At 40.9% G+C, this 14,484-nt stretch overlaps 1 protein-coding gene across 4 annotated transcripts in view; it reads right to left on the bottom strand.

Moving 5' to 3' along the window:
- OSBPL9 (oxysterol binding protein like 9) overlaps positions 1–14,484 on the bottom strand; it is a 62,500-nt gene that overhangs the window by 26,828 nt on the left and 21,188 nt on the right. For 2 of the 4 annotated variants that reach the window (XM_083847005.1, XM_083847008.1), the window contains exon 4: positions 9,957–10,033. In XM_083847005.1, the coding sequence (XP_083703131.1) occupies positions 9,957–10,033 (77 nt within the window). Of the gene's footprint in view, positions 1–5,660; positions 5,679–7,647; positions 7,803–9,956; positions 10,034–14,484 lie in introns of those variants that run through there. The other 2 variants (XM_083847006.1, XM_083847007.1) reach the window with 2 other exon arrangements.

Here is a 14,484-nt window from a genome sequence, read left to right as displayed (position 1 = left end):
AGTTTCTTTGGAAAATATAAAGGAGAATTCAGTTTTCTGAAGACTGCCTTGTGTTTCCATATTCAGAGATTTCAGTTAAGGATGGACAAAACCATACCCAAGTGCAGGACTGGACTTCTCACACCTCAAACAGAAGCTTTGCCAATTACAATACAGTTCATCTCAGAGCATCTCGGTGAAGGACTGTACAAAATAAACCTGTTCTTAAATACAGGATAGCCTTTAAACTGCAAAAATTTGAGCTGGTTACTCCTGGCTGCCCTCTTTCCTTTACAGCTGCAGTGATTTGCGTCCTCTGCACTAGGTTTGATTTATTACATTTCATTGCAAAAATACCAACAAGGGCAAAATATCATTGCCATAAGAATGATTACCTTTCTGTTTTTTTACTTGCAAATTTACTTTTCTTTATAATGTAACATTCAAAGCACACTTCTGCATATAACATGTTTCCCACATTTAAGCTGATAAACGGAGTAAAGACCTGAACAAACTCCCACCAGGCTACCACATCTCTAGTTACAGGAAAGAAAGCGAGAGGATTCTTGAAATTGATTATTTCTGACTTCACACACCCTTGCTATGTAAACATATTTAACATTTATTTATATAATATTTTAAATGCAAATCAAACTTCTGAACAAGTATTAAGGCACTCCTGGCCTGAAAAATGCAAGTTCAACATAGGGGGTAGAGGGAAAGATAAAGGATGAAGTATTTAGGCTTTCTTGCTAGCCTCAATACTCTCACATGTTTTCACACTTATCTAAAATATGATGTTTTTCACTTCAAACTCTTAAGAAACCATCAGCTGTGCAGTTTTGACTGCTGAGAATCCCCTAAAGTCTGAATGTGTGAAGATCAAAGTGTGGGGGAAAAAACATTTCTATGGGGGAAGACGGGCAATTTATAGCTGTAAAATTCCACATTACCATAAAATTTGATTTGACATTATCTGCTTCATCAGTGCAGACAGTTTATTTTTATTTTTGTATGATAATGGGCCATTATTGAAAGCTTTATTGACAGCTCTTTAGAAGAGGGAACAGTTGCATGCAATGGAGGAATGACTTGCTCTTACTCGAGTTTGTCAAGATGCATGCATATTATCGTGTACACCCTGAAACATAAAACCATATACTGACTTTAGAGGGTATTTGTTCATTGCCATACCTTAAGCTGTGCTACAGACTAACACCCAGACCTTGACAACAGTTCTGCATGAACATACCAGTAAGTCTGTAAATGAGCATTAAAACCAAAAACCTTCACCCTGCACTAGACAGCCCATTCTGGACAAATTTTAAAATATTTTTTGAAATGTGAACGAGGAAAGAAGAAAATAAAGCAATCATTTTGACTACTCCAAGAAAAAAAAGACATAAAAACACCCAGTGTATCGAGTTAACAAAAAGCACTAATGGACAGGAGGAAGAGTCCTCCCAGCCAGGAAACTTTGGACACTCCCCCTAACTTGTCAAGTTTAAAATTCACAGAAACTAGAGCTAAAACTGTATGAAACTGGTATTCCATTTCCTTGTTGAAATAAGAATTGCCTGTACAGCTTGCAGCCTGCACCATTATTTCCGCAAATGGTCCGGCATTCTCAGTTAAAAAAATCCTGGAGGTAAAAACTGCATGAACTACACAGAAAGTTTCTGCTGAAGGTACTGAATGTAGCAACATAGCTTATGGTGCAATCTGTATGTATGCTGCATCAAAATGATTATTTTTATTTCGGTTGTCAGTCTTAGACTATTATCATGCGACAATCCAGTATTCAAGTGGTGATAAAGATAATATGATAAAATTTTAAAGATAAAAATGCCATTCTTTAATTTCCATCAAACACTTAAGGAAAACCTGATTAAAACACAAAGTGTTACAACTGAACTGACATCTACATCAAATACAGGGCGAAAACCGTGTCCTAAAAAGTTCCAGCCAACATAAAGAGACAGCCATAAAACTAAGCGTAGTGTCAAGCTGACAGCACAGAAGTGAAATATGAAAATTTTGAAAAAAGTTATGGATATTTAAAACTGTAGCATTTCACTAATTTGCCCTTGATCTGTATAAAGATGACTGAGATGAAATTTGCTAACCTACTGAGCAAATTTACTGTCTGTGTTATAGGAGATTAGGGTAATAATTTCAATTCCTCACATGACTTAAAATTAGAAACCAAAAGACAGCTGGAAAGTTAAAAAAAAAAAAAAAGATTAGCAATAGCACAGAAGAATATGCTGTATAAATAACAAACAAAATTAATCAGTATTTCAAACCCAGCAGTAATTTAGAAGCAGCAGGTACACAGAGAGTAGATTTCAATGGTTTCCTATTTCTTTGCTAAATGTTCACCCAAAGACACAGTAGAGGAAAAAAGGGGGCCCCTTCTCTCACCTACCCTCTCTTTCTTGCCTGCCACATAGGAAATGAGGCTTCAAGAGAACTGGGTGAGTAGTGTCACCAGAATGGCTTTTAACAGCTTGTTAAAGATCTAACTTGGGACACTGCATATCTGAACCAGCAATCTAATTTTTATGAGAAACCTGCATTATATGCTGCTCACCTATCCATAAACTGACAGAAGGGCTGCCTGCAGGGATCGCAGAGCCTCCGCCTCAGAGGGCAGAGTTCAAAACCCAGCTGGATGTGACCCTGGACAAGCTGATCCTGCACGAGAAGGGGCTTGGACCAAGTGACTTCCAGTGGTCTCATCCAGCTGAAGTTACGCTGTGAGTAAGTAGCTTCAAATTACAAAAGGAAAAAAAAAGGAACCCAAGGTGTGTCACGTCTTCAGAAATACAAATTCCTAATGGAAGTACTAATCCAAAGTAATTTAACCTGTGTTTTTTTCCCATTGAATAACTATACCTGTCACTAAGTACACTTTATTTCTCTCAAATAACGACTACTCTGTGTTAACATAAGCATTAATTAACAGTTGTATTACCAGATGAAGTACCTGCAGAAGCAGGAAAGGTATAAACTTCTGGTCTGCCTGCCACCTCCCATAACAACACATTTGGCATCTCACTCCTCCCCATGAAGAATCCCATATATGCTAAGCAGTATGCAGAAAACAAAAAACCAGTAAAATAGCACTCCTTCCCCTTATTTACCCATCCCTCATCCATTTTCTGAGATTTCCCCTTCAGGAGATACCAGAAGTTTAAAGACTAGGCCACAGAGGGCTCGTGCCAATGCTAACCCTTGAAGGTATCAAGGAGAAAGCGGGGCCCAGTGGCATGCCGACTGACCCCATTATTGGTCTGCAGCGGGACCTGCTGACACCCAGTAACACACGGCTATCCTAGCAATGGGTTTGCACACTGGTCAGGGATTAAGTAAAGAAATCTCACACTAGGAGTCCTGCAGAGGAATTCCCTTCAGAGACATCCCCTTTTGGGAGGGGGTAAACTGGAGGGCAATAGCAAAATATAAAACAATTAAAAGATACACAGTTATGAGCCTGATTTTCTTTACAGAACTGCTAGCGCTGAGGGATTTTATATGTTGTGCCTGTGTCCTACAAATTAGAAGTCATGCACACCACTAACGCATTTGTATTCAAAATTTGTCCATGCCAAGAAGTAATTCCAGCCTAATCTAAACTAGTTCTTTCAAATAAGATGGGATGAAAAAATGTCATCGCCCTTTGAAGAAGCACAACAAAAAAATTCTAGTGTATTTCTTAAATAAGAACATTGCAATAAGGATCTCTGTGGAAAATGAACTGCAGTGAAGGCAGGGAAACAAGGAAAAAAGACAGAGGCAACAGCAAAGACTTGACAGGCATTGTCCTTCTGGAATAGCTTTACTGGGGGAAGGAAAGAGAAAGCTGTCCAGAGCACGCTTTCTTATCTTTGTGAAGATATCTTTGCTATATTCTTCATCTAATTAGGATTCCAAGTCCAACAAACAAGTTTGTGAAAGTCAGCTTAGAGAAGCAAGTGTTCTCAGCTCACTCTCAACATCCCACCAGAGATGATTGCCCTGCCTACAGCATGGCTGACTTTGCAGAGGACACTGACTGCAACAACCACCAACACAGAACGGAAGACAGGACAAGGTAGCTAGTAAGCCACTCAACAACAGTACCGTCTTGTATTTTAGTTGTGACCACAACAACCACATTTTTTCCCCTGCTAGATTTTTAAGCTCTATTAAAAGCTCACAATATACCCATCTTGAGTTCAAAAACAAACTTGTAAGAGCTCTGGAAGGCCTATGAGCCTTCTAAAGAGTCAGAATATCGCGCTTTAAAAAAAAATAAATCTGCTTTGCAAAACAGAAAACGGTTAGCAAAGACTTTATGAGGCTATAGATACTACCCTATCTTATGGGTCAATAGAAAGAGTTCAAAAAACAGAAGTATTTACATACAGATACAAAGCTGTCTTTAAAGCAGAAGTTGCAAGTCTAAAATACTTGTAGCAAACACTACAAATACTACATATATCCTAGAATCCCAGTAACGTACCTACTTCATTTTCTGGATGTAGAAAATTCAAATGCACTACTGTGCTTATTCAGTATCATAACTTTTTTTAGCAAAATTTGATAAAGGGCAGCATATGTCAGTTAACTCTATGCTCACCCACCACGGCTTTAAACGTCTATATGTAATATATTCCTAATCTAAAAAGCACTGCTCTGAGTTTTCTGCAAGTATTCTTGACTCATACTAGAAACACTGTTTGAAAGCCAACGAGTAACAACATCATTTTCTTAGGAGAAATTCGTAAGAAAGTTTTATTCTATCTTTTATTCGTGTTTGCAGCTTTAAGAAGCTCACCACCCAAAACAGTGGTTAACGGGAGGCCAAGGGAACTGCTAGCAGCACCATTCCGCCAGCACTTTGCACCAGAAGCACGTCGGTTCCCCTCCTGTTTACTCCCCCCTTTACTCTGCTCTGTGGAGTCAGCACAAAGGTTTGCCCTGCCACGGAGTCAACTCAGTATGGAAACTAACCCGGGTTAAAACTACACTAGGAAAGGGAGGGCGGCAGGAAAAGCAGTTTTAATTTGGGCCTGTTCTGACTCCAGTTCCCATTTCAGCCATTCCTGCTGCGCTGCCTCTTTCCCTCAGCTAGGACACGGCAGGACTGCTTCCAGCAGCAGCACCAGTGACTGCTGGTACAGCCATGGTCTAACTCTTAACATTTAAGCCACTGTATCACCCTTCACAGCAACCATCCCAGATCCACTTCTAAGAATATGCTTTTCTTACCTTACTATTTGCTACCTACGAGGTAAATTTCTTGTTCAAATTATGGAGATGTCAAGCTACAGAGTTTTTTTTTTTTTTTTTAAAGAAATGGCACACTTCTTTACTGGCAGTCATTTCAGGTCCTTTGTCTCTACAGTGAGTTCACTGGCAAATCAGGAAGAGCCCTCAACAGCCTGTGGCAGTACCTCAAGGATTTTCTTAAGTTTGGGTAGGAAAGCCTTTGCAGCCTGCAAATATTTCAACACTCTCTAATGTGGATTATTTCTGTCATTATCTAGTCAAAAAGCACAGAAGACATCTTATTTGTAGAATATGCAAGTTTCAGCTCTGTATTTTGATTTATTTCCTCATTTTTCAAATCAAGTTGGAGTTGTCTTTCATGCAGCTCTCAATAGCCTCTTCAGCTGCCACTTTCAGACACTTACCAAGATGCTCTAGCAGCACTGGAATGACAACCGGGAAAAGTACATCTCAGGACACAGGTTCTAAGGCAAAAATGAGCATGAAAGTTTGAGCTAACAGAAGAAGACAAAAAGAAAGGGAAAAAAAAATGAAAGAAAGAAAGAAAGAAAGAAAAGGCTCACCCCTCCATCTCAGGGTCGGCATGACTCCTATGAACAGGATCCTAACGCTACCAAAGCACCACTAGAACACATGGAGACAATCAGCCTTTTAGAATGCTTAAATGTATTCAATTTTTTTCCTGAATTCCCTGAAGGCATTAAAAGGGAATAGTTCCTGGTGGTTTCTAAGTAGATAGTTTCTGGTGTTTCTTTAAGTAGACCCATATTTTAACAGTGGTTCTGCACTCTTCAGATCAAAAAAAGAGCTACGTTACTGTCATCCCAAGAGACACGAGTTATCTTTGAGCGGTTTTCACACGTGAGAACTCTGGAGCCAAAATGTGCATGTAGCACTGGGGTGTGACTTGAAAGACAGAAGAGGAAAGCTGCACTTTTATACTAAAGAAGACCAGAAGTACTCCCTACTTGAATGGGAGGGATCACTGGTTGACATAAATTCTGATGAGGAACAAACGAAAATTTGAGATAAGTTATCACCCACCTCCGCCCAGGCGAACAAGAAACCCAAGCCACAATACGTCTTACACCACGCACACCCTGCCCCTTATTCCTTGTGAGTGGAGGGCAATTGATGCGCTGCCACCGCAAAGCCACCGACCTGGCGGTACCGCACCTGTAGTCTTGGGACAGGTACAGGGCAAAACGCTGCGGGGTTCAGAACGGTGCTTCCAGCACTGTCACACCTTCTGCTGCTCAAGGACGATAGACAAAGCTAGTACTAGAACTGAGCATATCTAACTTTCAGTATAAGAACATGGAAAAACACAGCAAGCAGAACCACAGAATTCAATTTCAAAATTCAGAAAAAATAGATTACAAGTATAACTGAAATGTTTCCTTCCCATTTTTGTTTCACTTGAATACAGTATTACTAACTGTCAGCCCTCTGGATGGCTGGGATCACTTTACTCATTTCTACATACTTATGGCTCACTTCTTCCACAGCTCCTTGACCACAGTTAATTCTCAAAAGCTTTTATTTTTATTGAAGTGTTTCATAAACACTTCCATTCTAGAGACTGACAACACAGTAGGGCATTTAGGCAAAAATAAAGTTAGCAGGGCTAAATCGGAACAGAGAGCACCTGGCACCACTTCACCTCTCCACCTTGCGTTAATTCCTTGCCCGTTGCTGATCTGGCTCGCCCAGCACACAGGTCTCAGCACACTTCCCCACACCTAACCAACGTCTGCTTGAGGCTATGAAGAAAACAGCCTAAGTTTCTGAACTCGAACACCCCAGGACCAGGATAAGGACGTTTTGGTCTGCATGAAAAATCTGAAGTTGCATAAAAACATGAACAAAGCCTCAAAAAACATGCATCATTCCATACAAAAAAAAAAAAAAAAGGACATAGATCTATTTGCGTGGTTCTGCATGACAGATATCCACGTTTCTGTTTGCAACACTTAAGAAAATACCCTTACAGAAATCATTTCTGTGACAGCCCTCAAAGCCCCGTAAGCCAATAATCCTCCCAAAGAACTCTTTTTGACTTTATCTTGCGAAGAGAAAGCAGGAGACCAGCCAGAAGCGGCGTTTTGTTCAAGTGCTCACAGAAACAAGCACACTTGGACCCAACCGGCTCCGGCGCGCCGCTGAAAGCATCCCCAAAACCTCGGCGGCGAGCCCGAGTCCCGGCAGCAGAACCCCGCGGCCCCCCGGAGCCGGGAGCACGGCTCCGGGCCGAGCCCCGCTCCCCGGGGCTGCCCCCAGGGCAGGGCGGCGGGGAGGAGGCAGCGCCCGGCTCCCTGTCAGGAGGCTCCGAGCCCCCCGCGGGGAGGGGACGCGCCGCAGGGCGGGCACCCGGCGCCCCCCGCTACTCACCCCGGCCATTCCTCCCCTGCGCCGAGCCGAGCCGAGCCGAGCGGGGCTGGCGGAGCGCCCGGCCCGGCAGCGCCGCCTCCGGCGAGGCGGGGAAGGGGCCCCCGGGGCCGCGGCCGCCCGATGCCCGCATGACGGCCGGAGCGGCCGCCGGTTGGCTGCGGGGCGCGGAATGGCGGCCGCCGGCCTGAGGGGAGGCGCGGCGCGGGCAGGGCAGGGCGGGTTCGGCCCGCTCGCCCCTCGCTGAGGCGTGCGGCTGCCGCAGTGCGGGGGGCTGGATAACGCCCCAGGCGTGTCCCCGCCGGCATTCCCGGCCCCAAAATGTCAGCGCTGCCGAGGGGAAACGCCTCAGGGGTGGCCCCTGGGTGCTGCGGGGCCCTGCAGGCGGCCATCCTGAGCGCAGCACGGGCTCGGCAATGCTCGCCCCTCTGCACGTCCCAATGCCCGAGGCACCAGCGCCCTGCACGGGGCCAAGGAATGAAACCTCTCTAAGTCGCAACAGGCTTTGCAAGGAGGTATAAAGTATAGCCTCCTTTCATTCTTAAATCAGTACGCACTCCGCACCTTCTGTTAATGAGGATGGCAAGCCCTAAAAATCCCCGAACTAGGGTGTAAGTGAACTCTATTCCTGCTACTCTACAAACAAGTGCCTCAGAAACAAAAAGTTTGCACGACTGGCACATTGAAGGTTCTTGAAAAGGGATGGTGAACACAATACAGTGGTCCACAAGGTGTTACTCTTAATGCTGAATATACTTTAGAGAGATGAGGGTATTTTTTAATAGTCACTTACAGATTTTCAGTTATTCCCTCAAATATTGCTAGGTAAATAACCTGTTTTGATTTGTTTTATTAATCTAAATAAGCCTTGCTCGTTTGAAGAATTCCTTGAACAGGAAAAGGCTACGTAATAGGAAACAGTTCCATTATTAGCTGCAATCATGAAACAGTGTCTGCCAATAAAGCTACAACAATTTCTAGAGAGGGTGAAAATCCACATTTTGACAAAACTCATAGTATGCTTTGTTGTTTCATTTCTGCAGTCTGTATCTCCAAGCCATTTTAAGTTTTCTGGATGGAAAAAACTGCAAAGACTCCTTTTCTCCACAAGCAGTGGATAGGGAAAGAGGCATCCCCTGGAAGGCAGCTCAGACCTTCTAAGTCAACGTGTTGTCTTCTATATAGAGAGGTGTTCTTCGGTTTGTGGCCAGCTACTATGTCCAGACAGAGAGATTACTTCTAAAATATTTGTGATGTAACTAAGGACACAAAGCCGATTGCCAACTTGCATTTTTTATCCAGGGATCTGCTATCCACAAGAAAATCTGCAGTGGTCTTTACTAAGTCAAAAAACGTTGAAAACTACTGTTTAGCAGAAAATCACAGTAAATTGACTGAGAAAACACAAATACCTATGGTTGGATAGGATAACTTCAGGCTTGCTCTCATTCTTTAGACTGGGTAAATCACATGTAAATCAGTCTTTATAAGCTTCCTCTCTTTCTGTGATATTAAGGATTTGAATATATGTTTATACATTGTCAACCTTTAAGACACTTAATTCTCTTGCTGTACTCCTGAAACATACCAAACATTTATTCAGTACAAGTAATGAATAGTTCTTTCATATTTCTACACTGTCAACAGACATCTTTGTGGTACAAACCAAGTATGAGAAAATTCCTTCCTGAAGCCTGGGTTTCTGTCCAGGGCAAAAAAAAAAATAAGGATTGTTGAGTCTTATGGACATGCCCATGTCTAGAACAGCACCAGGAACAAATCTTAGATAATTAATCCCAAGAATCATCCTCACTCCAACCATCCATTTTCAAAACCAGAAAACTACCAATAGCCAGTTTACACCATGGTTTGAAACATTAAGTACTATTTTTCTCATCCATAAAGAGGTCCAATGCTGCTGTCTCATTTTAATTTCAAAATTTAGATGGTGTACACACATAGAAGAGGCTTCCAGATGTCTCATTATGCTTGACCACAAAAGGACTAACACTCAGTTTAACAAAGAAAAAACAATTAAGTGTGTAACTATCAGTCTGGAACGAATTAAAATATGAGCTAATAAAGAGAAGTTTCATACTGACTTTTCATGATAGTAGGACAAGGAAATAGTAACAGAAAGACTAGAACCTAATCTCAGGTACCTATGCTGATTTCTTACTACATCTAATTGTATAGGCCATGGAACAACCAGATGTTATAGAACGTATGTTTGCTATCAGCAGTCATACCCATTGTATTTTGTTGTTCTGAAAAATAAAGTAAAGAAAGTTAAGAGTGAAAGTGAAACTTACCTGCAGCTGAAGGGTATGACGGAGAATGGTGTCCTCTAAAGCATGAATCCACTTCTCTCTCTCATCAGCATCTCGAGCTGAAAAAGTATTCAAAAGATGCTGTTAAGTCACATGCAGTCTTATATACTAAAAGCTGTAAGCAAACAGATCTGATGTCCTCACTAAATATGGAAATAAAACCGTATTATTTACCTTAAGTCATCGATGACATAATTCCACAGTTTTCTTAATATCCTGTTTATTTTTCTGTGGTTACAGCTCTATAGCGTTACTGTGTTGATCTACATTACTGGAGAGATGTTTGAAGTAATCATGCAGGCAAAAACCTTTTATGCTCTGGGAGAAACTTTCTTTCTCCATACCATCAATACTCTCAGCTCCTGCTCAAATTAAGAAATTAATATTCCTTTCCTTGTGCATTTAAGCTTGCTTAAAATTTTTTTTTTTGTTTGTTTGTTTGTTTTCCCAATTGATGCCACTTTTTCTAGTATTTAATGGTAATAAAATTTAGACAGCAATTTAGATGCAGTAGTTTTCAGGTATGTAGATGCTTGACACTGCATCTCAGTGCACTTTAGTGGGACTTTGTATGCATAACACCCTCTTAAGCATGTTTTTTGTCAGTGTTTTAGTTCCTTTTACAAATATCTTTCTAAGGTTTGTCAATCAAAAAGAAAAAAAAATCAGAAAGATACGCTTATAAAGAATGACAGCACCACACAGGCAGAGAGAATAAAAGTACTGTGTTACTGTATCACTAACATTAGGAGTGTGTTTCTTCAGTTTCATAGTTACAAAGGAGGAAGCACTGTTTGTTAAATAAAGAAAAATATTGTAAACAGAGCTAGGTGTATGCTTTTCGGCTCAATAGATATGTAATATAATTTAAATATAAATATAAGAGTATCAGTAACATAAGAATAGCTCTGCATTATTGCTATTTCAGTGAGTATTTGTCCCTTGTCCATCATTAGGGACATACATGGGAAGAGTTTGCATAGATGTTTCCTCAATTAATTAAATCATTTTTAAATTTTCCTAGTTAGGAGAAGCTGTTCAATCTGTAATAAATTACCCTTTAATTCTACGTCAGTGTGGACATACACTTCAAATTATTCTTTGCCCTTCATTGTTCGAAGTTACTTATATATATATATACATATATATGTATATGCACACACACATACAGACATGGCACCTTTACTTCACTAGTCTGAAAAGAGCTCCTTGCTGTGCTGGAAGTGTTTAAAAAACCAGAGGAGCAGACAAAGTCAGCAGACTCCAGGTGCATTAAAAGAATCCAAAGGCATTAAGGAGACTGTAGATAAATTGTCCATATGCAGGATTAGAATAGTTACTGACAATTGTTTCTAGTTCCTCATTCAAGTGGAAAGTATTTAAAAGAAACAGGAAGCCTGCTAAAAGCAAGGAAAAGTTAAGTGGGCTAGCACCTATTATAAACTTGAGAACTAAGATTCCTATCTGGCTTATTTGTTATGAAGCTCAGAAAAAAATATCCCTAACTTTTTATACTGAAATGTACTCTCCAGCCTCCAAATGCCTTGTTTTCAGTGTCCCCATTCTCATCCTTATGTTTCCATTGCTTTTATTCTGCAGCTCAAACCCACCCAATACTCAGAACCACCACAGATCTTCCGAACATCTAAAATAAACCTTAAGTAAAATACTTATTCCTTTTTCCTACATCCAAACCTGCAAAGGGTATTTCATTGGCTATTGGAATGGACGGGGAAAGGAAAATCAGAAATCCACAGAAGAATCCATCCCCTATGCCCTCTGGCCTTTGGGAGGGGGTAGCCATAGGGTTTCTAAAACTCTCTCAAAAAAACAAAAACATACCAAACTTAAAATCAAGATAAATATACTTCTTTGTGTATTTTAGTATATAGCCACCAATAATGTCAATTAATAAAAGCATCAGGAAAGAATTGACAATTTATGTGTAGTGAGAAATATGTACAAATGTCTTTTTAACATAGACACTTGCTCCAAGTCGAACTGATATTGTCGCCTCACAAAGCAGTGAGGCAAAATTTTCACTACGTGCAGGGTAAAGATAAAAGCCTACTTTAAAATCTAGCTTTTTTTTTTTTTTTAATTGTATTTTTCCTGACTCAACAAATCAATCCCTATTCATTGTTCTTTCAAAATAGCAAAGCGTGACCGTTTGCCACAGGTGTTCTGGTAATGATACCATTAACCAACACAAATAAAAAACCTACACACAAGGGAACTTGACTACACAAAGTGCTCTCACATGTGCAAAGGAAGTTTGAAGGAAGAAGTTCGGGTAATTAAATGTTGCATGGAACACCACGTAAATAACTTTCCTGCAGAAACTGCAGCAAACACCACAGAGCTGGACTTTACTGTTTGGAGTACTCTCAAAAGCTCAGCAGTAACTTCTAACTTACAGGGATTCACCCTGCTAGTTTCTCTGTGTTTCAACTGAAAAGTGGACGTAGCCACCAAGGAGTGGTTTGTAATGCAGTGGAAATGGACAGGATGGACAGAAGGCTTTGAATTCTTAACAGCTGACTGCCAAACGTATTTTTCAATATGCAAAGTATGATTTTTCTTTTCACTTACATACACACAAACATCCTGTCCTTTTTTACATAGGATAGCTTGCACTTTAATTTCAGAATCAGGTACATTTTCCTCTGACGTTGATTTTGAATCCTCATTAGCTTCTTTAGTTCTGCTTAGCAAGAGCTGACCCCTCTGCCTAGTCACATCAATCAAGTTTATGCTTCTTACACCAGTCACCGTTGGGCTGTGAACACACAGAGCTCCCTGCGTCATTCACGTGTCCGTACTCCAAGTGTTCGTAACTTTTCAAATGTGTGCTCAAAGTGGCAGTGGTTAACGTAGTTCAGTTCATATAAGGTTGCTTGGGTTTGTTTTCCTTGTTTATTGTGTTCTTTACTTAATTATCTCCCAGTCCCAAAGAACATCCTATTAGGGAACTGTGGTACAAGTCATTGGGCCAGGCTAGTACGTAACTCATGCGATACACAAATCCTGCGTTCAAGCTTTTCTGCCTGTGCTTATTTAAACTAAAAAAGGAACAATTAAGTTGCAGACCAGTGAATTAATCTTTGTGTTGCAGCAGACTTCCTATGACCTTCCAGACTGCCAGCAAAAGGAGGTCGCTGTGTTAGTTAAATACTAATCTCAATGTACAGAGGCCCGTTAATAAAGGTTATCACATTAAGCCTTGTATAATATAGTGATGCACTAACAGAAGTGAAAGGCTAGAGCAACAAGGAAGACCTAGAAACCAACTAATCAGTACAGTTCAAAAACAAAAGTGACTTTCCCATGCTCATATATAAGCTAAACTTTAGGAGCCTCTATTCCTTAATATCTTTTTTTTTTTTTTTAAATAAAACTTGTCTTTGCCAGGGTTCAGCAGAAGGAAAAAAAACAAGCTATATTTTTTTCTCATATAATAGAAATGGCAAACCTATGGCATAGCATGGTCAATCTATAGGTAAAACACATGAATCTCATCAACCTTGCTACTAAGACAAAGCCGTGGCCACTATAAATCCAGTAATGCTGCCATGAGGAGACTGCTTACGGCACATGAATGCAGCATTGTAACCTTTTAAGCATCCTCTGTTCAGAAACAGTTTTAACTTTCAGACCATCTATCACCCCCAGCAGGTCCTTCTGGCTTTCCTCCATACACTCTTTTAAGAAAACCACGGAGAAAAACAGTAGGATGCAGTTTTTAGTAAAGCAAGCTGCAAGAGAAGTTATATTAAATCTCATCAAAATGGCTGCTGGGAGATTAGGTGCAAGTAAAAGCTCCCTAATGGTAAAAGCAATTTAGAACTGAACGGCTGCCAAAAGATCACTGATGAAAAAAAATCAATGGGAACATTCAAAAAAGAGATTAGCCAACATACTCAGAAACAATTTATGGGAAAAATCTGCGCACAATGGTCAGAGATCATTATCCACCTATCTGTAGGGAAAGCTACATAGCCAATGCAGCTCTGGTTAACTTTGGGCAAAAAAAATGCTCCAGTTATCCTTCCAGCTAAAAACGTCTGTGGTGCACACTGCCTCGTATTCACTCTGCATCAGCAAGTGCTGGAGGCTTTCTTCAGCAGGTAGGGGACAAGAACGCCTTGCTCAGTAGTCCTGTGATTGGTCCCAGGGGCCCCAAAATCAGTCCAACCTTCTCCGTGATTTGCTCAGGCTTCATTTTAAAGGCAGTACCACCCCCCTACACCCTCTGGAATTGTTATGGGAAAGCTACTCCAGAATTTCTTTCTGCCAGTATGTTTGGAATAAGGCAATTACCGTCAGGACCACAGAATTTCACTAATACCTGTGCTTTTATAAGAGTGGAAGAACAACGTCTGCTCCCTCCTAACAAACAACTCCAACAAAAAGGAGGGTAGGGCGCAAGGGACAAACCCCAGGTACGTTTTCCTAAGCTGATTCTAGCTGGACTAACGGTTACAAAAGCCAAACAAGAACCACAGACATC

Source organism: Anser anser (genome assembly GCF_964211835.1).
Source record: "Anser anser genome assembly, chromosome: 8".
NCBI lineage: Eukaryota > Metazoa > Chordata > Aves > Anseriformes > Anatidae > Anser > Anser anser.
This window is presented reverse-complemented; position numbering and strand designations above follow the sequence as displayed.